The following is a 23,449-nucleotide window of genomic DNA, read 5'->3' as shown; positions in this document are numbered from 1 at the left end:
GGTTCCACTCTCGCTCAAAAAAGCCCGTATTTTGGAATAATTGGATATGGGATACTCAACCTGTATAGTGGATGCATCTACAGTCATAACTTGAGCAGCCATTAAATTTCATACGGCCATGTAAAAAGGTAGAGAGAATTAGAACTACAAGAAAATGCAATCTGTTCCGTTACAGGCAGTTGCATCATTTAACACGGTTTCCCAAACTTAGGGCCAGGTGTACTGAGCCTTAAAAAGTGAAAGTGGAGAGCTACAATCTAACCAACCAGCTCCTGTTATTTTACAAACTCAGCCTGTAACATGGCACTTAGGAGCTAATTGGCTGGTACTTTCTCTCTCTCCCCTTTGCCACTTTTCAAGACTTACTATATCTGGCCTTAAGTCTTCAAGCCACCCTTACATTTCAGGTTTTAATGATATCCATGCTTGAGCAAAGATGGTTAAATCAAACCAATTGAGGTACTAATTAAGGCACCTGTTCTGTGGATATTATCCAATGCCTTGAGGACAGAGTTGGGAAACACAGATTTGACACCTTTGACTAGTAGGGACTAAAGGGGCAGGATGTAGCTGGCCGATGATTTTGTCTGATTAATCATCATGTGTGTGTCATGTGATCACATCGCATCCAATAAAAGAATACCCTTGACAGCCAGTAAAACTTCTACACAGTCTCTCTTGGTCGACTATATGAAATAACTCGATCAGTGTAGTTATTTGTTAAAATTTTAAGTTGTTGAATATGGTTGATGGTGAACTGATTTTATTGGTAAGGATAGACTCTGCATTACATTTTTTCTTTTCATAAACAATGCTCAAAAAAATAAAAACAAGTGCATACAAAAAAGTAATATATACTACGGTCTAAAAATGAAACATCAGTTGCCCATATTTTTATTTACAAATGGCGTAAAGAACGTTAAACAATAAGGGAATTGAACAGTTTTAAGTAGCATCACATCATATAGGAAGTTGTATTTCTCAGCATATGTAAAACCATGTGTAGAAAGCTAAAAATTAAATGAAAATCAATATAAACTAGCTGCTGCATAGATGTGTAGATTGGGTGGTTGTATGTGACAATTCCAAAAGTTGGTCATCTGGTGTTGTTTAGATATCCAATGCCCACGCACGTTACACACCGTTATAGAATGCAACTGTCCTTTCTAGACTTCACTGAGAAGCAACAACAAACCTCATAGGAAAATTCACTTAAATAAAGCAGAAGTAGCCCCCTCATTGCAATAGGACCACTAGTCAAGAACTATTGAAAAATGCAAGTCAAAAAGGTGGATAAAATCTGTTCTGACCCCATGGCGGAGGGACATTAAATGGTCCAAAGCTCTAAGAAAAGAAAGAAGAGTATCATTTATTAGTGTCAATAAATATGCACTATGAAAACAAAGCACCAAGTAACTGTTACATAGAATGGTTTATTTTTGCTCACCGGACGCCATGCCTCTTGGCTTGTGAAAAAAGGTGTAGATGGTCCTCCCATATAGCATGGCTGTCTATAGGGAAAGGGACCTCCTGCAAACATAGGACGAGGAGGACCATAATATGTTTGTGGAGGTCGCATTAATGGTCTGTGAGGTGGTATTATTGTGCATTTAGTTTGTGTTGGTGCAGTTGGTGCAGCATCCGTAATTACACTATTTGTTGTTGGAGTTGATGAAGATTCAGGGACTATTTTATCCGTAGAAGCCTTTACAGATTCTGTAGTGGAGGCAGAAGCATCACTTTTGTCCCTGTATAGAAATTACAAATATAAATTGCTTAAGGATTTGATTTTACATCACAGCGTGAAATTTTAATCTAGAAATTGTTATAAATGAAAATCTTTAAGAAACTGTCAGAGAATTAAAGCAAGGAAGCGCAAGTGTGTTTTCTAGAAGCAACATGGGGAAAGCAACTGGGGAAATAGTGTCAGAGACCCACTGCATCAGTAGTAATTCCCAGATGGAGTGAATTCCAGCAGGCTTATGTACTCCCCTGCCAAAAGAAAAAAATGAAACCAAAAAAAGACCACATAAAAAGGTCAAGAAGAAAAGCTTACAGGCACTTGGCTTCAGCCACAGATTGCTTCCCCAGAATAAATAAAGCATATTGATGTCATGAATAGATGTGAATTATGCATTAATAAAACACAGCAGGCATTTTGCTCCTGTCCGACATGCTCATTTGGGACACACAGCTTCACCCAAAGTATTCTGCACCATTTGTGTTACATGAAAGGCAAGCCTGGAGAGTGTTTTGTTATTCTCGGATTCGTTTATAGAAATCCATTACTCTCTACAGCAGGCATTCCCAACCACGGTCCTCAAGGCACACTAAGTGCATGTTTTAGTGATATCCAGGCTTCAGCACAGGTGACTTAATTAGTACTGCAGTTATTTTGATTTAACCATCTGTGCTGCAGCCTGGATATCACTAAAACCTGCACTGTTGGTGTGCCTTGAGGACCGTGGTTGGGAATGCCTGCTCTACAGCTTGCTATCTATCCTGTCCAAATGGGCAGGAACAATATCAGTGGCTCGGAGGAAGCAGTGAGAAAAGATGCCGATTTTCTACCATTAACCTGTCTGCAGTGATTGATCTTGGACACTTCCCAGTGGATGCGTGCTAAGACAGTGCCACACATTCCAAATGAACTTCTATGGATATGTTTTGTTATCGTCACCAGTTAATAAATTTGCCTATTACAATTATTTTTAAACTGTCGTATAGTTCTAAAATATGCAAATATAGGAATTTCTCTAGCATCCAAAACGGATATTGGGGAATCTAATACGATGGGGTATAGACGGGGTCCAAAAGGAGCCGATGCACTTTAAAAGTCTTCACTGGGTGTGCTGGATCCTCCCCTCTATGCCCCCTCCCACAGGCAGTTTAGAAAAAAGTGCCCTCAGGAGAGAATGCACACCTCTGAGCTCCAGAGAGTTTTCTTCAATTTCTTTTTAATGCTTGTTATTTTTGGTATGCTGTTTGGGCAACAGTATACCTGCACCATGTGAGTTAGGGGAGGATGGTCACTGGCCTTGCGAGGTGCAGTGCCGCTTCCACGCTGCAGGACCACCGTCCTGATGGGTTGTTGTTCAATGAGGCACTGCGCCCTGGCTGTCAAAACCGCAGCACGCCGCACACCCCTAACACAGGCGCGGCATACGGGACCCTCCTGAGGGGGGTCCCGCTAGGGTTCCCCGTGTAGACTGGCTGCAAAACGCTGGAACTACCACTTGTGTTACATTTTTGAGCAAAAGGGAGACTTTGCCAGTATAAATAATCACAAATAATGTAGCTCCAGCGCCATTAATCACAAATAATGTAGCTCCAGCACCACTGGAGGGGGCAGAGCTTCCTCAGAGCGGGACCAGCAGCGTTTTGTCGCCTTCCTCTGCTCAATGCAGCCACAGAGAGCACACACAGCGCTTCCTGCCTTACAAGCCACGCTGGAACAGGGTGTAGCAAAGGGTTAGAGACGCTATTGTACACTATCTGGGTCCTCTACAGGACAGACACAATAGGCCCTACACACTGGGCGATATAACTAAACGATCTGAACGAGAACTCATTCACATCATAGAAACATAGAATGTGACGGCAGATAAGAACCACTTGGCCCATCTAGTCAGCCCGTCTTTTTTTTTTTTTATCTCTAACCTTATTTGATCCTTATTTATTTTAAAGGATATCCTTATGTCTATCCCATGCATGTTTAAATTGCTCTACTGTCTTAGCCTCTACCACCTCTGATGGGAGGCTATTCCACTTGTCCACTACCGTTTCTGTGAAGTAATTTTTCCGCAAATTTCTCCTGAACCTCCCCCCTCCAGTCCCAGTGCATGTCCTCGTGTCCTATTGCTTCTCTTCATTTGGAGAATGTTTCCCTCCTGGACTATGTCAAAACCCTTGATATATTTAAAAAGTTTCTATCATGTCACTCCTTTCCCTTCTCTGCTCCAAACTATACATACTGAGATTTCTTAGTCTTTCTGGGTATGTTTTGTGATGTAGGCCATGCACCATTTTAGTGCACTTCTTTGTACAGTCTCTAATGTATTAATATCCTTTTGAAGATATGGCCTTCAGAATTGAACACAGTGTTCTAGATGAGGCCGTACCAATGACCTATACAGTGGCATTATTACTTCTTTCTGCTGCTGATTCCTCTCCCAATGCAGCCAAGCATCTGACTTGCCTTCCTCATTGCTTTGTTACATTGCTTACCTGCCTTTAAATCACCTGAAATAGTGACTCCAAGATACCTTTCCTCCTCAGTAGTTTCCAGTATAGTGCCATTAATACTATATTTAGCCTTTGGATTTTTGAGACCCAAGTGCATGATTTTGCATTTTTTGGCATTAAACTGTAATTGCCACTCTTGACCACTCCTCTAGTCTACCTAGATCCTCAATCATTTGTTTTACCCCACCCTTTTGCATACCTTTGTGTCATATGCAAAAAGGCATACTTTCCCTTTAATGCCATTTGCAATGTCACTAATAAAGATATTAAAAAGAACTGGTCCAAGTACAGATCCCTGGTGTACTCCACTGGAAACATTTCCCTCCTGTGAATGCACTCCATTTACCTCAACTCTCTATTTTCTATCCTTCAACCAAATTCTTATCCATTCAATAATCCTAATATCCAATCCCAAACTTTCAAGTTTATTTAGCAGTCTGTGATGTGGAACAATGTCAAAAGCCTTATTAAAGTCTGGATAAGCTATATCCGTGGCTCCACGTTTATCCATCACTTTAGTCACAGTCAAAAAGTCAATAAAATTTGTTTGACATGATCTCCCCCCAGTGAATCCATGCTGGTTGGGATCCTGTAAATTGCCAGATTTGAGTTAAGCTACAACTTCCTTTTAAGAGTGTTTCCATCAATTTCCCTACTACTGATGTAAGACTCACTGTTCTGTAGTTATTTTCCTCTTCCTTGCTTCCACTTTTGTGCAATGGGACTATGTTTGTTCTTTTCCAGTCCTCTGGAATTATTCCTGTAGCTAATGAATGGATGAATAAATTTGTCAATGGTTCTACCAGCACCTTTTTAAGTTCTTTTAGTATCCTTGGATGTATCCCATCTGGCCCCATAGATTTGTCCACTTTCAGCTTTGAGAGTTCTGTTAGGACCTTCTCCTCTGTAAATGTAATTGTTTCATTTTCCTGAATATCCCTGCAACTTAACTGTGGCCCCTTCCCCTCTCTTTCAGTAGTAAATACTGAGAAAAAATAATTATTAAGATGATCTGCTATTAGTGTCTCCCTCAGCAAGACTCCCAGTCTCTGTCTTCAGTTTTATTATTCCGCCTTTTGTTTTTCTCCTTTTGCTTATATACCTATAAAAAAAAGTTTTGCCTCCTTTACCCACTGACCATTTTCTCCTCAGCTTGTGCCTTTGCACAACCGATTACCTTCTTAGTCTCCTTCTGTCTAAAAAAGATATATCTCTGTCTTCATTATTTTGTGTCTGCTTATATTTCCTAAAAGCCATCTTTTTTGCTTTAACAATATTTGCTACTTCTTTCGCAAACCACATTGGCTTCCTTTTCCTTGTTCCCATCGTTCAGTGTGTAGGCACCAACGATCAACGATGCGTGGCCCTGCGCTCTTTCATCATTGGTGCTGGGTCGATTATGCATGCAAGCCAATATGGACAATCTCGTCCATATTAGCATGCACTGCTATGGAGCCGGGTGAAGTAAAAAAACTTCACTACCCCCGTCACTTTCCCCCTACCGCTAAGTCGCCCGCCCGTCGGGCACCTCAGCGGCACATCGCTGTGTGTGTAGGGCCCATTAGTGTTTATTGTGTTATAGTTAGCTGTCACCCTCACTGGGGCTGTACAGCTAGGGGTGTGCTGGTGTCCTCTCTGTGTGTCTCCTCTCACATACAGTAAAGGCAAGCTTATTTAGCTGCTAGGGCAGATGTAACACAGACCCCCTCCTCTCATGCAGGACCACAAAAGCGTGGTTTGCCTGCTCTACTATCTGATAATGATGTACAGGAGGATGGGGAGGACTTGGACCCTGGGGATACCGATTCTGCTCAGGGTATTGAACCCAATTCTGGCTATACGGGACGTTTCAAAGCTCCATTTAGAGGACGCTGCATAACAGTAGTCGTTTCTCTTTACACAAAACAAGCCTAATGTCACTTTCCCTGATTCTGCAGAGTTAATTGACTTATTCAAATTGGCCTGGAAAAAATAGAGACAAAAAATTCCAAGTGCCCAAAAAGTTTTTGCGCACTTTCCCATTTCCTCATGAAGGTAGGACATTTTGGGAGGAACCCCCGGGGGTTGATGTATCAGTCTCTCGACTGTCCAAAAAGGCGGTGATACCTGCGCTCCAGGCTTCTTTACTCTAAAGGATCCTGGGGATAGGAAAATAGAAGCTACACTCAAATCTATTTACATAGCAGCATGTGTATCGCAACGGCTGGTCATTGCGGGTTGCTGGATGGCCCATGCCATTCATTCATGGGCCACTCAAATTCAGGAGGTCTTCTCCAGGGCTATGCCCCTGGTCACTATGGTGACCTCTTAAAGCACATTCAGGACACTACACGCGTCCTCTGTGATTCCCTTAAGGAAACGGTGAACATTAATGCTGGGACTTCTGCCATGGCAGTGTAGACACGCCGGGCATTGTGGTTGCGTCAGTGGAATGCGGATGCGGAATCCAAACGCAGTGTGGAATCCCTCCCCTTCTCAGGGGAATGGCTCTTTGGGGTTGAATTGAATACGTGGATTTCCAAAGTTACGACTGGGGCCCGCCGGCGAGACGCTCCTGCTCGGGGCCGTCTGTACAGTCCTTTCGGTCTCATAGATTTCGATCTAAGGCCAGAGGTCCCTCCAATGCGACTAGAGGCACCAGAGGTAAGTAAATAAAGCCTGCAAGCACCAGCTCTCAGGAACAGACCACCAGTTCTGCTTCCGCTAAGACCTCAGCATGTCGGTGCCCACCCACTCCGAAGGGCTCTCGAGGTGGGAGCTCGACTGCGTCACTTCAGCCGCGTCTGGGAGGCTTCCTGCCAGGATTCCTGAGTCCGGGATCTTGTTTCTCAAGGCTACAAGCTGGAGTGGGACAGTACTCCTTCCCCAACGATTTTTAAAATCAAGCTTACCAGCTTTGGAGGATATGCAGGTTACGTTGCAACAGGCCATCCTAAAGTTGGTCCAGTCACACGTCATTGTTCCGGTACCAATACTACAACGAGGCAAGGGATATTACTCCAACCTGTTTGTGGTTCAGAAACTGGACGGTTCGGTAAGAACAATTTTGAATCTAAAATCCTTGAATCCTTACCTGAAGGTGTTCAAGTTCAAAATGGAATCCTTCTGAGCAGTGATTGCTGGCCTGGAAGAACAGCAATTCCATGCACTGCCCTTCGGCCTGTCCACAGCTCCGAGGGTGTTCACAAAGGTGAGCCGATATTGTCCCTTACCTGGACGATCTTCTGATCAAAGCAAGATCAAGCTTTTGTTGCTCCATATTGACAGCACTATCCAACTTCTGTCATGCCATGGGTGGATCCTCAACTTACAGAAGTCCCACCTGGAGCTGTCTCGGCGGTTCCTGTTCCTGGGAATGTTGCTGGATACTGTGGCCCAGAAGGTGTTCCTACCAGAAGACAAGGTGAGAACACTTCAGGAGATGGTCCACATGGTGCTCCGTCCTACTCGAGTGTCCATCCATCTTTGATACGATTGTTGGGAAAGATGGTCGCCTCATACCAGGTGATTCAATATGGGAGGTTCCATGCCAGGGATTTTTCAGCTAGATCTCCTGAGCAAATGGTCCGGATCACATCTTCAGATGCACCGGATGATACAGCTGTCGCCTCAGGCCAGGATTTCCCTCCTGTGGTGGCTGCAATCCTCCAATCTCCTGGAAGATCGGAGTTTCGGGATTCAGGATGGGATCCTCATCACAACTAATGCGAGTCTGAAAGGATGGGGAGCTGTCACCCAAGGGGCGCAGTTCTAGGACAGGTGGTCAGCCCAAAAAGCCCTCCTTTCAAACAACATTCTAGAACATCGGGCGATCTACAATGCTCTACTTCAGGCCTCTCCTCTACTTAAGGAGCACGCGATCCACTTACAGTCGGACAACGCCACAGCAGTGGAGTACATCAATCGACAAGGAGGAACAAAACGCAGAGCCTGCATGCGAGAGGTGTCCTGCTTCGAAGCAGTCCATTGCTCGTTAGCTTAGGCTTACTATCCATCAGGCTTATGTGTCAGCAGCCTTGCCTGTTCCTAAGTCTCTGAAGGCCCACTCTACCAGATCAGTGGGCTCTTCCTGGGCGGCTGCCCGTGGAGTCTCAGCCTTGCAACTCTGCCGAGCAGCTACCTGGTCAGGAAAAAACACTTCTCTGAAGTTCTACAAGTTTGATACCCTGGCAAAAGAGGATACCCAGTTTGGGCAGGCAGTGTTGCATCAGTCTCCATACGTTCCCACCCATTCTGGAAGCTTTGGGACATCCCCAGCGATTCCCCAATATCCCTTATGGATGCTAGAGAAAATAGGATTTTAATTACCTGCCGGTAAATCCTTTTCTCATAGTCCATAAGGGATATTGGGCGCCAGCCTCAATGCGTTTACTTTTCTGCAGGTTCTCTTTTATGTGGTTACCCGTTCAGCTGTTGCTATTGTTGTTCCAGCAGTTGCTGGTTGTTGTATGTTAGTGGTGTGCTGGTTTATAAATCTCGCCACTCTTTGTCGTCATGTTTCCTTCTCTCATATGTCCTTTTTCCTTTGGGCACATTTTTATCTATAACTGCCTGTGGGAGGGGGCATAGAGGGGAGGAGCCAACACACCCACTGAAGAAATTTAAAGTACACCGGCTCCTTTGGACCCCGTCTATACCCCATTGTATTAGATTCCCCAAAATCTTTTATGGACTAAGAGAAAAGGATTTACCGGTAGGTAATTCAAATCCTATTTAATACCTACCGTTAATTCTTTTTCTCCTAGTCCGTAGTGGATACTAGGGTTCTGTACTTTAGTACCATGGGGTATAGATCGGGTTCACTGGAGCCTGGCACTTTAAAAACCTTTAGTGCGTTTATCTGTGTGCTGGCTCCTCCCTCTATGCCCCTCCTACCAGACTCAGTCTAAGAAAACTGTGCCTGAGGAGATGAACATAATATAAGAAAAGAAACAATACAACAGCGGTGAGGCAACAAGCCAACACACAAACATAATTAAAAGGAGGGCGCTAACACGACCAGAGGATAGCAACATCAACCCAACCAGGATAGCCCACTATCACAACATCATAATGGGACCGCAACGTCGGTCCAACCAAATACTTACACAGGTAAGCAGGAGTGAAGCATTGAGGCGGGCGTCCAGTATCCACTACGGACTAGGAAAAAGGAATTACCGGTAGGTATCAAATTCCTATTTTCTCTTACATCCTAGTGGATAATGGGGTCCTGTACTTTAGTACCATGGGGAAGTCCCAAAGCTCCCAAACGTGTTGAGACACAGTATCCAGTATCATTCCCAGGAACTGAAGACGTTGGGTTGGTTCCAGGTGAGATTTCTGAAAATGTAGGATCCACCCATGATCCGTAAGTAGGTGAGTCATCAGATCGATGCTGTGCAGCAGACACTCCCTGGACACCACCTTTATTAGGAGATCGTCCAAGTAGGGGACTATGTTTACTCCCATCACGCTTAGTTGCAGCATCATCTCCACCATGACCTTGGTGAAGACCCTCAGAGCCGTGGATAAGCCGAAGGGTAAAGCCTGAAACTGGAAATAATCGTCCAATATGGCGAACCTGAGGTAAGCCTGATGAGGGGGCCACATGGGAATGTGTAGGTAAGCATCCTTGACATCCAGAGACACCAGGAACTCCCCCTCCTCCAGAGCGGACAAAGTCGCCCGCAGGGATTCAATCTTGAATATGAACACCCTTAGATGCGGGTTTAGAGACTTCAGGTTCAAGATGGGGCACGCAGAACAGTCTGGTTTGGGAACGATAAAAAGACTGGAGTAAAAACCCCTGTTGCGTAACGGAGGAGGTACCGGAACCACCACCCCTGTCTGCAAAAGTTTTTGAAAAGCCTCTTGCAAGGTAACTTTTGCTGCGGGTAAAGCTGGTAAGCCTGACTTGAAAAATCTGTGAGGAGGGAGTGCTTGAAATTCCAGCTGGTATCCTTGGGAAATGAGGTCTCTCACCCAAGGATCCCAGCAGGACTCCGCCCACACGTCTGCGAAGTGTTGAAGGCCAGCACCTACCTGAAAGTCACCTTGCTGCTGGGGCCAACCGTCACGTGGAAGGCTTAGCGGCAGGGGATCCGGTGGTCTGGTCCAGGGAGACAGCAGTTGCATGTTTACGGGACTTACCACAAGATCCTCTGGGAGTGGTGGAGACCCCTCGGCCCCTGCCTCTGAACCTTGCCACACGAAAGGACTGCAAGGAGAGTCCGGTGTAAGAACATCTAGCAGGTGGCGCAGCAGACGTCAGATAGGTAGACTTACCCGCCGTTGCTTGGGAGATCCATTTAATTAATTTGTCTCCAAACAAGGCATCACCTGTAAAGGGAAGATTTTCTACACCCTTTTTGGAATCAGTGTCTGCCAACCACTGACGTAACCACAGAGCTCTGCGTGCCGAAACAGCCATAGCAGTAGTGCGGCCATTAATCTTACACAACTCCTTAATAGCCTCGCTCATAAAATTTGCAGCATCCTGTATATGTTGCAGCAGAGTAATGACCTCATCCCAGGGCAGAGAGTCTAATCCGTCAATAACCTTATCAGGCCACTTAACTACCCCCCTGGAAATCCACCCACAAACAATTGTGGGGCGTTGTGCTAGCGCCCGCTGCCATATATATTGCCTCGAGCATGGTCTCAATTTTACGGTCAGCTGGCTCTTTTAGGGATATAGCCCTCATACCTTTCTGTTGGTAAACACAAAGATCCTCACTGTTTTTCCTATATTCATTACACTAATAAAACTGTTTGTTTTATTTATTATAAGCCATACTGACATCACTTTTAATCCCCCCCTTTTTCTATACAAATCTAAATATCTGGTGTTTCATAGGTGCCAGTGATTCATATCAGGCACAATTTGAAATAAAAAACGGAAAGATAAACAATTTTAGGATAAAGAACTTTCACAAACTCTGCCAATCATTTGCGAACACTGCGGCGGCCATCTTGCCAACCAATTGATATGCACTTGGAGGGGCTTATTTGATCATTCCATTATTGCCCCGTGCCAATCAGCACACACTTCCACCAACCAGTATTGCCCTGTGCCAACCAGGATGTACTTCCGCCAACCATTGAGGGCCGGATGATATTGATCCTGGACCACGGCGGGTGCGACATCTATGACGACGCATTTCCGGTACACCCAGAAAGAACAGTACACCCGGCAGCATTTCCCTAACTAGATATAAGTTTGTTCTTATAGGGAAAGAAAACTCTAGTTAACAAATTCCTAGCTATACGCGTTGCCGGAAGTGACGCGTCGCCGGTAGTAATGCCTCACTAGGAACGCCGCAACCAGATACACCTGTAAATGAATTACCTGGACATTCAGCACCAATGGGGATGCAGGAAACAGGGGTGGGTAGCATACTCCTCCCCCTTATTCCCTTTATATACACCTTATTGAAAATTCAAACCACACCAGTGAACAAGCCTGTAATAGGTGAAACAGTCCGTCTGGTGGAGATATAGGGCAGCGCGCAGCCATTATCTCATTGGTGACATCCCGGTTATGTAAGCGCCCACTAGGGCAGAATCATTATATACATTAGCTTATTAGAATTTCTATGCACTACTAATTTTAAATCTATGATAGATTGTGAGTTATAGGTTTCTCTTTTAAAAGAGAATGCACCTCTGCTAAACCTTTTTTGGGACAGGAATTGTTTCCATCCTATTCATTGTTTTTGTTTTTTTTCTTCATATTGTTGTTACATTGTTGATCTGTATTGGTGACGGACAGTGACACATATACGATTCCTTACAAACAACATGCACTATTGCTAGCCCTAGGGCAACACTTGGTTTAAATATTGGTTTTTGATATCCATTACATGGACAATTTGGCTATTTTTGTCACGTACTCTTAGGTTTATGTTTAACCATTGCACGCTCTCTATGATCTGTGTTCATGAGCAACTGTTATTCTTCCTTTTTTGTTGATTTGAATTGGCAACACCTGGTTCTGATATATACTTATTACAGGGATATCCTGGCTATTTCTTCAAGTACTTTTAGATTTATGTCCAACAATTGGTTGCTCTCTATGATCTGTATTTGTGAGCAACCAATGTATTTTTCTGCATACTTATAGAATCTCACCATACTTGGATCCTCTGACAGGTTTTTCTTCTGTATGTGCATTCTGCACAGCAAATATTCATTTGCAACTAATTTTTCCCTTCAATTCCTTATATACGCAATTGATGCCACATAGGCTTTCATTGCTATTATCTTCTCTCTATATTCTTGCACATCTGTACAATTGTGCTCTCTCATCCAGCCCTCGTCTCTATATAATTAGAGACCATTTTGTGCGGAGATTCTTTTCTGGACAGCAGAAGCACACATTCCATTTACTAGGAATGAGTGCTCTCTCATCCAGCAGTTTACTGCCAAACTCCACAGGAGACGCCTAATCTTGTCTGATCTTGGAAGCGAAGCTCTGGAAGGCCAGGTCAGTACTTGTTTGGAAGACTGCCAAGGAATACCAGGTGCAGTAAACATCCTTGCTGGAAAGCAAAAGGAATAATTCCCTATTCCTCCATTTCTTTCCACATTTTTTCTATATAATCTATTTACACCAATAAGATCCAAGAGGTGAGCACACAAGTACTTTTTGGGAATACAGTATCCTATTTCTGGTATAAGCATTACCCCCTCACTGTCTAATCAACAGTATAAATGTATAATATGGATAACTTTCTATCATACTTACCTAGCAGATTATATACTCTTGGTTAATTTGCAGAATTAAAATGCCTATGGTGACACCACTGTTAGACATTTAACAGTAGGTGAATTAACATCAAACTAGGCAACAAACCATTTATTGTATCATCATACTAAAAAATCATCTATTGGTGCTAAGACTATCATACAGGACACCATTTTAGGAGTAATAAAGCCATCTACTCATTGACTGTAGATATATGCAAGGCTACTCCTGATACAGGTTGAGTATCCCTAATCCAAAATGCTTGGGACCAGAGGTATTTTGGATATGGGATTTTTCCGTATTTTGGAATAACTGCATACCATGAGATATGGTGATGGGACCCATGTGTAAGCACAGAATACATTTATGTTACATATACACCTTATACACACAGCCTGAAGGTCATTTTAGCCAATATTTTTTATAACTTTGTGCATTAAGCAAAGCGTGTCTACATTCACACAATTCATTTATGTTTCATATACACCTTATACACACAGCCTGAAGGTCATTTAATACAATATTTTTAATAACTGTGTATTAAACAAAGTTTGTGTACATTGAGCCATCAAAAAACAAAGGTTTCATTATCTCACTCAAAAAAGTCCGTATTTTGGAATATTTGGATATGGGATACTCAACCTTTACTATACAAAATAATTCTTCACCTTGGCAGTATTTACTGTTTATTATATACATCCTATTACTTCTAATAAAACATATATAACGAGCGCTAAGGATTCTATAAAATGTCTAGGTTTAAATATATAAGAATAACTGTGCTGTCATGAATTATTATTCATGGCAGCACAGTTATTCATACATATTTAAACCCAGACATTTTATAGAATCCTTAGCACTCGTTATAGGTTTTATTAGTGTTATTTTTAAACCAAGCAGCTTAAACACATATACAGCGCAGTTGTTACACATTTTCCAATTCTTTTACTTCTAATACTATTGCTTATTTGTCACACTATATTTTATATGATTCTCAATAAAAGTTACATTTTTTAAAAGAAGAGTGCCCGGCTTAGAGTCTTTCTTTTTTTCTTTTCTGTTAGGGATATAGCCATGATGATGGGGGGGGGGGGGGGCTTCCCATACCGTCCTGTCCTCAGTTGGGAGGGGAAAAGTAGATAAAAACCTCTGCAGAATTTTACACTTCTTTATCAGGGTTTAACCAAGCTTCCCTGGCCAGGGAGTTTCGTTCTTTAGACACAGGAAAAGTTGCCGACGTCTTAGGTCTAACATTAAAATACAACTCCTCGTCCGGTTCTGCCTCCTAATCCGGTATGTGAAGGACCTCTCTTACAGCAAAAATGAGAGCTTCCACCCCAGGGGACAGAGAGCTGTCTTCATCATCTACATCAGGCTTATCAAAATCAGACTGGAGCACCTGTGGCAGTGAGCGTTTATCTGAAACCACTAGAGTGGGCTGAGAAGCTTTCTTGGTATCTGCTGCTTTGGACACAATCTGTTTTAACACCTGTCTCTTTCTTTTGGCTGCAGCCAATTCTGAATTTACGATCTGAATCATGCTTTAAAAACTATCTAAGCCGGGGGGCGTGGCTTGGACGGGCATAGAGTAGCACTAGCATCGTGCAGCTCTCCAGCCACTAAATCCTGCAGCAATATCCTGTACTCCCCCCTGGGTCTAACACTGGGGCCATCGGTGTCTGAATACCCCCTGCCCCCCCTGGAGTGGGTTTGGGTTTCCTGCCGCCGTCTCCGGAGGACCGGGAGCCCTGAATACCTGTGGACCCTGATCTGTGCTGGGCCGGAGTGGGGAACGGTTTCCACGTGCTGCTGCCGGAAGTTCGGCTCCTGATCACCACCGCCGCCCGCTGCGGCCGTCCGGAGCACCTGAGTGCCGAGAGCTCTCCTCTGCCGCCCAGCAAGCCTCCTGTGGTGTCCGGGGGAGCCTTGCGTGGAGCTCCCTGCACCGTCTCCTCTGCCGCAGGCTCGTGCTGTCCGCGATACCGGAAGTGCGGCTCCCGCTGTCTTCCGCTGACCGCGGCCGGGGCTCACCTACACCCGCGGGACTGCACTGTCTGCCCCTGCGCGTGGTGAAGCCTGGAGGGGTGTGTGGCCACCTTACACACATCGCTGGATGCCTGACCTGGCAGCCGTTTTTTGGACCCATTTTATATCCCCTTCTATTCTGGGACCCAAGTGCAGGTGGTGCACTTTCTATACTGTACGGGGGATCAACCACTGGAACCTCATTTACACTGGCTGAGGGACTATTGGGCTGCATATAATCCTCTTCCCCCTCCTGTTTTAATCCTCGGGCTTGCTGTCCCTGCTTGTATTATCGGTGGTGCGAGCCTCCCTGCCAAATCTGGAGGCTGCTGCTGGGGTGCTGATCCTCTGCGTCCCGCGGCTCTGTTTGGGGGTGACAGTCCCTGCATCCCTGCTGTATTAGGCGGACACTTTGCATTATACCTGGAGACCTTGGTCCTGCCGGCTATTTATACATATCTATATATTGGCTTGCACCCGTTGCCGGGCCCGTGGGGTGTTGGGGTGAGCGCCCCCCTCTGCCTGTATTTGCTTTGATATATCCTGCTAACCGGAGGGAACGACACCGTGCTGTCCAAAATGGTGAAGGGTCGCCAGACTGGCGCGGCGGCGGGAGCGATGGATAAGTTTGTTCGAGACCAGGGCCCTCAGCAACGGAGGGGGGAGACTGCAAGATCTGAGGCATCGCCCCCTTCTCCTGCATACAGTTCTGCCTCTTCTGACCCTCCGGATGCCGCACTACAGAGAGTTTTGGATGCGGTGACTGCCAGCGAGGTGCGTCTGGCTGATAAAATCGGGCAAGTGCAGTCTGATCTCTCTATTATTCATCAGGACCTCCAGCGGGTGAGAGAGAGAGTGGGAGAAGCGGAGACCCGTATATCCAATGTTGAAGATTCTGTCGGCCCGCTGGGTCGTCGTACTGATGCTCTGGAATCTCAGATGACTGACGTGCGAAAAAAGCTCACGGATATGGAGGGGCGTTTGCGGCGCAATAACGTCCGTTTCATTGGCCTGCCCGAGAAGGAAGAAGGCTCCGCTCCCGAAGAGTTTCTTGTAAAATGGCTCCGGGATGCCTTTGGATCTGAGGATTTTTCGCCTTACTTTACTGTTGAACGGGCCCATAGAGTTCCAATGCGCCCGCTGCCTCCGGGGACTCCACCCCGCACCTTCATTGCTAAGTTCCTCCACTTCCGAGACCGGGACACAGTGTTGAGGCTGGCTCGTACCAAGGGCCCTTTGAAATGGAATGGGTTGCCTATATCAGTATTTCCGGATTTTGCGGTGGATGTACAAAAAGAAAGGGCTCAGTTTCTGCCTGTCAAAAGGAGGCTCCGTGAACTTGACCTGCCATATGCCATGCTCTTCCCGTCTAGGCTGCGGGTGGTGGCTGATGGGGAAACAAAGTTTTTCACAACTCCTCGTGAGGCCATGGTGTGGCTGGACAGACGATTCCCGGCGAGGCGTGCCCTTGCAGATCCGTGAATCTCCGGCTGTCTTTGGAGGCTGACTTTCTCCGGTCCTTTTTTTTTTGTATTTTTTGTTTTTACTCATCCTGTTTGGGTTACTTATGTGTGCTATTTACTGTGAGGTGATAGGTTGCGGGATGTGAGCAGGGGGGGGGAGGGGAATGCTATATATTTGGCCTGATTTGGGTGGTTTCATGATATCCGAGTAGGTTTTATTTGGATGCTAGATGGACCTAGGGGGCGGGTCTTTATGATCCCCCCTCATCTGTTTTTGTTTTAGAGGGGGGAATGGTTGGTGGCTGAGAGCTACCTCCTAATTTTCCCTTTTTCTAGTTGTTCTCCATTCCCAAGAGTCATTACATTCTTGGCCCCCATTAAGGAGTAGTTGCACTGGTCGATGGTGCGACAAAGTTTGGTTTAGTTTTTTTTTTAGGTATGCTCACTCAGTTTTGGGATCCAAGTATGCTGCATGTTGGGGGTGGTATACGGGGAGGGGGGCGGGGGAGGATGTTAGGTTATATTTGGTTTTTAAGGGGAAATGTATGTTGTAAAAGTACATGGATTGTTACTGTGCAATATAAGCAACGGTGTCTGGTTATTGAATCTGTACGTGGCGGGGCTGGCTGGCCGCGGGGTGATGCACCTATTATACTTTTGGTGTACTATGGCAGGACTTAAGGTGTTATCGTGGAATGTGAGAGGGCTCAATGATAAAATTAAGAGGTCTCTCGTACTCCGACAGATCAAACACTATGCCGCTGATATTGTCTGCCTTATGGAAACACACTTGGTGGGGAGTAAGATTCTTTCATTGAAGAGACCCTGGGTGGGATGGGCATACCACTCTATGCACACGTCTGCCTCACGTGGGGTTTCGGTCCTTATTAAGCGGACCGTCCCCTTTGTAATGGAATCTATACAAACGGACCCCTGGGGGAGATATGTGTTTTTGAAATGTAGATTGTTTTACGTCCCTGTCCTCCTGCTAGCTGTTTATGTGCCCCCTCCATACTCCCCCGATGTTCTTAAGAAGGTTGCTGGGTTCATGGCATCATCCCCTGGGATGTCTGTCATCTGCCTCGGGGATTTCAATAATGTGCTAGATGTGGTAAAGGATAGGCTCTCTATGTCTCCGTCTGCTGCATGTCCTGGGAGATCCGGTTTTGCAAATGTGGTGTCGGGGCTGGGCCTGGTTGATCCGTGGAGACTGAGATATCCTTTTCTCAAACAATACTCGTGTTTTTCACACTCTCACTCCTCGTTCTCTAGGATTGACCTGGCCCTCCTCTCGAGCGACATGGTTCCCCGCGTTGGTAATATTAGATATGAGACTAGGGGTATATCAGACCACTCCCCTTTAACCTTTAATTTAGACTTTAATTGCGATAGGGGCCAAACTGTGTGGAAATTTAACCCATTTTGGCTTGTTCACATGGGGGACGGCTCTGATCTGGTGGCCGCATGGCGGGAATTCTTTGAGCTGAATAGTGCCGACCAGGCTATCTCTAATTTATGGGACACATTTAAGGCCTTTTTACGGGGGAGTTTGATTAAACGGGTGTCTGATTTGAAATCCTTCTATAAGAGAAGGGAGGCTGAGTTGGAGGTCCGGAGTGTCGCAGCGGAGTTGCAATACTTGCAGGATTCTTTGGACAGCTCCAAGGCAGCCTGGCTGTCGGCTCAGAAGGAATGGAGAGATTACCTAATGGAAAAGACTCAGCATAGACTCCTTCTCATCCCATTCCTTTTACGCTACTGGGGACAGGCCGGGGACATATCTGGCCTCTTTGGCTCGGGGGGACAGACCTACTAGTGTAGTGGTGGAGATTGTGAGCGCTGAAGGAGTTCACCTGACCCAGACTTCACAAATGACGGCTGAATTTGTATCCTTCTATAGCCACCTGTATAAATCTAAAATGGATTGTACCTCAACACAATTGAACGATTATTTAGACGGGGTCTGCTTCCCCACCCTATCCAGTGAGGCTTGTGACCTTCTAGAGGCACCTATTTCCCCCGATGAAGTTAGGGCAGCGATTGAGGCCTCCCCTAGTGGTAAAGCCCCGGGCTTAGATGGAATACCCTCTGAGGTCTATAAGCATAACCTGGATTTTTTTGTCCCGCGCCTACTTGAGTTATATGGCCAGATTTTTACACAGGAGTCTCTTCCCCCATCTATGGCGGAGGCAGTGATTGTGGTTCTCCCTAAGCCTGATAAGGATCTCAGGAAAGTGGAGTCCTACCGCCCTATATCCCTCCTACCTACTGACATTAAAATTTTGGCTAAGGTGCTGGCTAGCAGATTAAATACAGTTATTTCTCATATTATACACCCGGATCAGACGGGATTTATGCCCAATAAATCGACCTCTATTAATCTCAGACGTCTGTTTACCCACCTACAAATCCCACGGGTGGACCCTTCCTCCTCCATAATCGTGTCATTGGATGCCGCTAAGGCTTTTGACTCTGTGGAGTGGGAATATTTATGGGAAGTTATGCGTAGATTTGGTATTGGCCCGAATTTTATTAAATATGTTCGGCTGATGTATTCGTCTCCCTCGGCAAGGGTGGCGGTTAATGGTTTCGTATCTCACTCTTTTCCCTTATCTAGAGGCACGCGACAGGGTTGTCCCTTGTCCCCTACCCTGTTTGCTATGGCCATCGAGCCCCTTGCGTGTCTTCTGAGGGCAGATGCAGGGATCTATGGACTTAAAGTGGGCGCTCGGGAGGACAGGGTGGCCCTATATGCTGATGACGTTCTGATGTTTGTGGATCGCTATGCTGAGTCTATGCCTAGGATCTTGGAAATTATTGTTGAGTTCGGGCGATACTCTGGTCTCCTGATTAACTGGGAGAAATCCTTTATTATCCCACTTAGAGGCGAAGTCCCTGTCTCCCCGTTGGTGGCTCTTCCATTAAGGTGGGTGGAATCCTTCAAATATTTGGGTATCTGGGTGTCTAATGACCCTCAAAAATTTTCTTCTCTTAATATTACCCCTCAAATAACGTATCTCCGCGACCGAGTGCAGACATGGGGTAAGTTGCCTTTGACGGTCACGGGGAGGGTTAATATGGTTAAAATGGTCTTCCAGCCCAAACTTCTCTATGTCTTGCAGCAATCTCCTGTCTATATTCCACAGAAGATTTTCAAACAAATAGATGGGTTGCTTTCCTCCCTGGTATGGGCCAGTTAACGAGCACGTTTACGACTAGATACCATGACCAGATCACGAGAAATGGGGGGTCTGGCCCTCCCCAACTTCCGTTTCTACTATTATGCGGCGCAACTGGCGCATGTCTGGGAGTGGGTTGGTGACCTCGATGCCATGGCTCTGCACTCGCTGATGTTGCACCATGATTACCCGGGGGGCTCCCCACTGCAACTACTTCTTTGTGGTAACATTAAAATGTCCACATTGCCACTTATTAAGCAATCCCTACTAATATGGAAAATGGTGCACTCTGTGATGCGGGGTCATGGCATTGATCCTGATACCCCACTGGATAACATATATGGGTTGCCAGAACTGTGTCATCTTCAGGTCCGGAAAATTTGGGGAAAATGGGGAGTATCATCCTTGGGCCATTTATACAGTGATGGGATTCTTAACTCATTCCAACAACTGCAGCACGCACACAACATCCCTTCAAGGTTCTTCTTTCATTTCCTACAGTTAAGACACGCGCTGGCGGCCCAGTTCCCAAATGGCCCTCCAGTCCTGGCTGACTCCCCGGTTAAATTAATGCTGCAAACGCTAGATTCGGGACATTTAGTCTCTAGAATATATGGTCGTATCCTGCAAATGCATCACAATGACCCCCTTACGGCTCTTCGGGGTAAATGGGAGACAGATGTGGGTATGCTATCGGACGATGCATGGAATACTGCTATGGGAGCCCATCGGATCTCCACTTCCTCTGTTAGATACCAGCAAATACAACTTTACATTCTGCACAGGGTGTATATGACCCCGGTGAGATTAGCGCATATTGGGGGTTCCCACAGCTCGCAATGCCCTAGGTGTGGAGCTGTGGATGCAGATTTTTGGCATCTACTGTGGTTATGCCCTGGTGTGTCTGTTTTGGACGGCTGTTATACGTATCCTGTGTGATACAGGTATTCCATCCTTCGTATGTACTCCTGCGCTCTGTACACTGCTGATTGTGGATGAGGAAGCTTTGGATCCGCCTAGTAGGAGATATGTTATTAATTTATGCGCCTTAGCTAGGGTTTGTATTGCCCGTCTATGGCTGGCTGGTGAGGCCCCGGCATCTAGGACGTGGATATCCCTGGTCAACGAAACAATAGCACACGAAAAATTTGTGTTTCTGGCTAGGAAAGTGGAGAGGAAATGGTCCACAATATGGGGCAGGTGGTTGGACTCTAAATACTACAAGGATAGGGAATGAGTAGATCTGGATTCCTTCCCGTGTATCGGTATAGGGCTAGGGCTCTGTGGGAGGGGGACACCCCCGCGGCCGGTCTTGCTCTGCTATGATATATGTAACATAATGTGCCAATTCTGTTATGCATATGAATATAATGGAAGTGTTTTGTTTAGGATGTGTTGACCCAGGACACCGTTGCTCTGCGATTATAAGAGGTATGAGAAGTAATACCTATTAGACATATTATATGATGTATACATGTACCCTTGTCTCTGCACATATTGTGTGTGGTAGTTTTATGTGTGCTGTTTGTGTGAAGTGTTAAAGCAAAATTGAAAAACTTCAATAAAAAACATTGAATTTAAAAAAAAACAACTATCTAAGCCAGTCAAGTGCCTGTGAACTGTGTCCCTGTGAAGATAAGGAACATGGCTCACACGAGTGACCCCGCTGAAGATGGGGTTGAGTTACAAGCAGAACACATTACCATGTCAACAGACATCTTACACAACTGTAATACAGCACAGCCCACTGACCAATACCTTCACACAGCCCCTAGAGAGCCCCTGGAGTGACACTGAGGAGCGGACACCAGCACAGAGGAGTACAATGTGTAACTAAGTGTATGATCTGACAATAGTGCAGCGGCGCTACCGCTAGCGTGCTCCCCCCTTTCTATGACCCCCTGGTACCAGTACAGAGTCCTGTAGCAGCGTGGGTCTCTGGAGTAGCAGCGTACATGCAGCTTGATGATCCGCAGCAGCAGGAAATGGCACCTTCCTGCCTCAGGTCCTGCCCCTGTAATGGCACGCAGGCCCTGATCAATAGATTATACTAGCCATGTTACTAAAACATCTGAATATGCATATAGAACTCACAAAGCCTTTTGTGACAGTGAACACTGAGGGGAATCAGCCCAGAGCCAGTTTTTCTGCGGCGGGCACTGCAGCTCTGGGCCCGTGACCGCCACGCGACTTGCTGGCAAAACTGCACTGGGGACCCCAGCATAACACTCACCACACCGTGTACTTCTGCATCTGTTAAGAGGGTGGCGGCTAGCTGCTGGTGTGGGCACACATACTAACTATGTGTGATCAGTACCTCAGGAGCTCAGTTTCCTGTCAGCTGGGATTACGAACCATTAACCCTCAGGAGGTTGGTTCGGTCCCCCCTCTAAGTCCCACGAAGCAGGTAGCCTGGTTGCCAACCAGGACTACCTAAAAAAATAAGATTTTACTTACCGATAAATCTATTTCTCGGAGTCCGTAGTGGATGCTGGGGTTCCTGAAAGGACCATGGGGAATAGCGGCTCCGCAGGAGACAGGGCACAAAAAGTAAAGCTTTTTCCGATCAGGTGGTGTGCACTGGCTCCTCCCCCTATGACCCTCCTCCAGACTCCAGTTAGGTACTGTGCCCGGACGAGCGTACACAATAAGGGAGGATTTTGAATCCCGGGTAAGACTCATACCAGCCACACCAATCACACCGTACAACTTGTGATCTAAACCCAGTTAACAGTATGATAACAGCGGAGCCTCTGAAAGATGGCTTCCTACAACAATAACCCGAATAAGTTAACAATAACTATGTACAATTTATGCAGATAATCCGCACTTGGGATGGGCGCCCAGCATCCACTACGGACTCCGAGAAATAGATTTATCGGTAAGTAAAATCTTATTTTCTCTATCGTCCTAGTGGATGCTGGGGTTCCTGAAAGGACCATGGGGATTATACCAAAGCTCCCAAACGGGCGGGAGAGTGCGGATGACTCTGCAGCACCGAATGAGAGAACTCCAGGTCCTCCTTAGCCAGAGTATCAAATTTGTAAAATTTTACAAACGTGTTCTCCCCTGACCACGTAGCTGCTCGGCAAAGTTGTAATGCCGAGACCCCTCGGGCAGCCGCCCAAGATGAGCCCACCTTCCTTGTGGAGTGGGCCTTTACAGATTTAGGCTGTGGCAGGCCTGCCACAGAATGTGCCAGTTGGATTGTGCTACAGATCCAACGAGCAATCGTCTGCTTAGACGCAGGAGCACCCATCTTGTTGGGTGCATACAATATAAACAACGAGTCAGATTTTCTGACTCCAGCTGTTCTTGCAATATATATTTTTAATGCTCTGACAACGTCCAGTAACTTGGAGTCCTCCAAGTCACTTGTAGCCGCAGGCACTACAATAGGCTGGTTCAGATGAAATGCTGACACCACCTTAGGGAGAAAATGCGGACGAGTCCGCAGTTCTGCCCTGTCCGAATGGAAAATCAGATATGGGCTTTTGTAAGATAAAGCTGCCAATTCTGACACTCTCCTGGCAGAAGCCAGGGCTAGAAGCATGGTCACTTTCCAAGTGAGATATTTCAAATCCACCTTATTTAGTGGTTCAAACCAATGAGATTTTAGAAAATCCAAAACTACATTGAGATCCCACGGTGCCACTGGAGGCACCACAGGAGGCTGTATATGCAGCACTCCCTTCACAAAGGTCTGGACTTCAGGGACTGAAGCCAATTCTTTTTGAAAGAAAATCGACAGGGCCGAAATTTGAACCTTAATAGATCCCAATTTGAGACCCATAGACAATCCTGATTGCAGG

The 23,449-nt window shown here is 45.9% G+C and overlaps 1 protein-coding gene across 3 annotated transcripts in view; it reads right to left on the bottom strand.

Annotated features, from left to right (window-relative positions):
• Positions 1-741: 741 nt before the first annotated feature.
• LOC134969121 (pre-mRNA-processing factor 39-like) overlaps positions 742-23,449 on the bottom strand; it is a 225,143-nt gene continuing 202,435 nt past the window's right edge. For all 3 annotated transcript variants that reach the window (XM_063944845.1, XM_063944847.1, XM_063944846.1), the window contains exons 15-16: positions 1,448-1,748; positions 742-1,344 (exon numbers count right to left, since the gene is read on the bottom strand). In XM_063944845.1, coding sequence (XP_063800915.1) covers positions 1,282-1,344; positions 1,448-1,748 — 364 coding nt within the window. In that variant the 3' untranslated portion in view covers positions 742-1,281. The remainder of the gene's footprint in view (positions 1,345-1,447; positions 1,749-23,449) is intronic.

This window comes from Pseudophryne corroboree, chromosome 11 (assembly GCF_028390025.1).
Source record: "Pseudophryne corroboree isolate aPseCor3 chromosome 11, aPseCor3.hap2, whole genome shotgun sequence".
Lineage (NCBI taxonomy): Eukaryota > Metazoa > Chordata > Amphibia > Anura > Myobatrachidae > Pseudophryne > Pseudophryne corroboree.
This window is presented reverse-complemented; position numbering and strand designations above follow the sequence as displayed.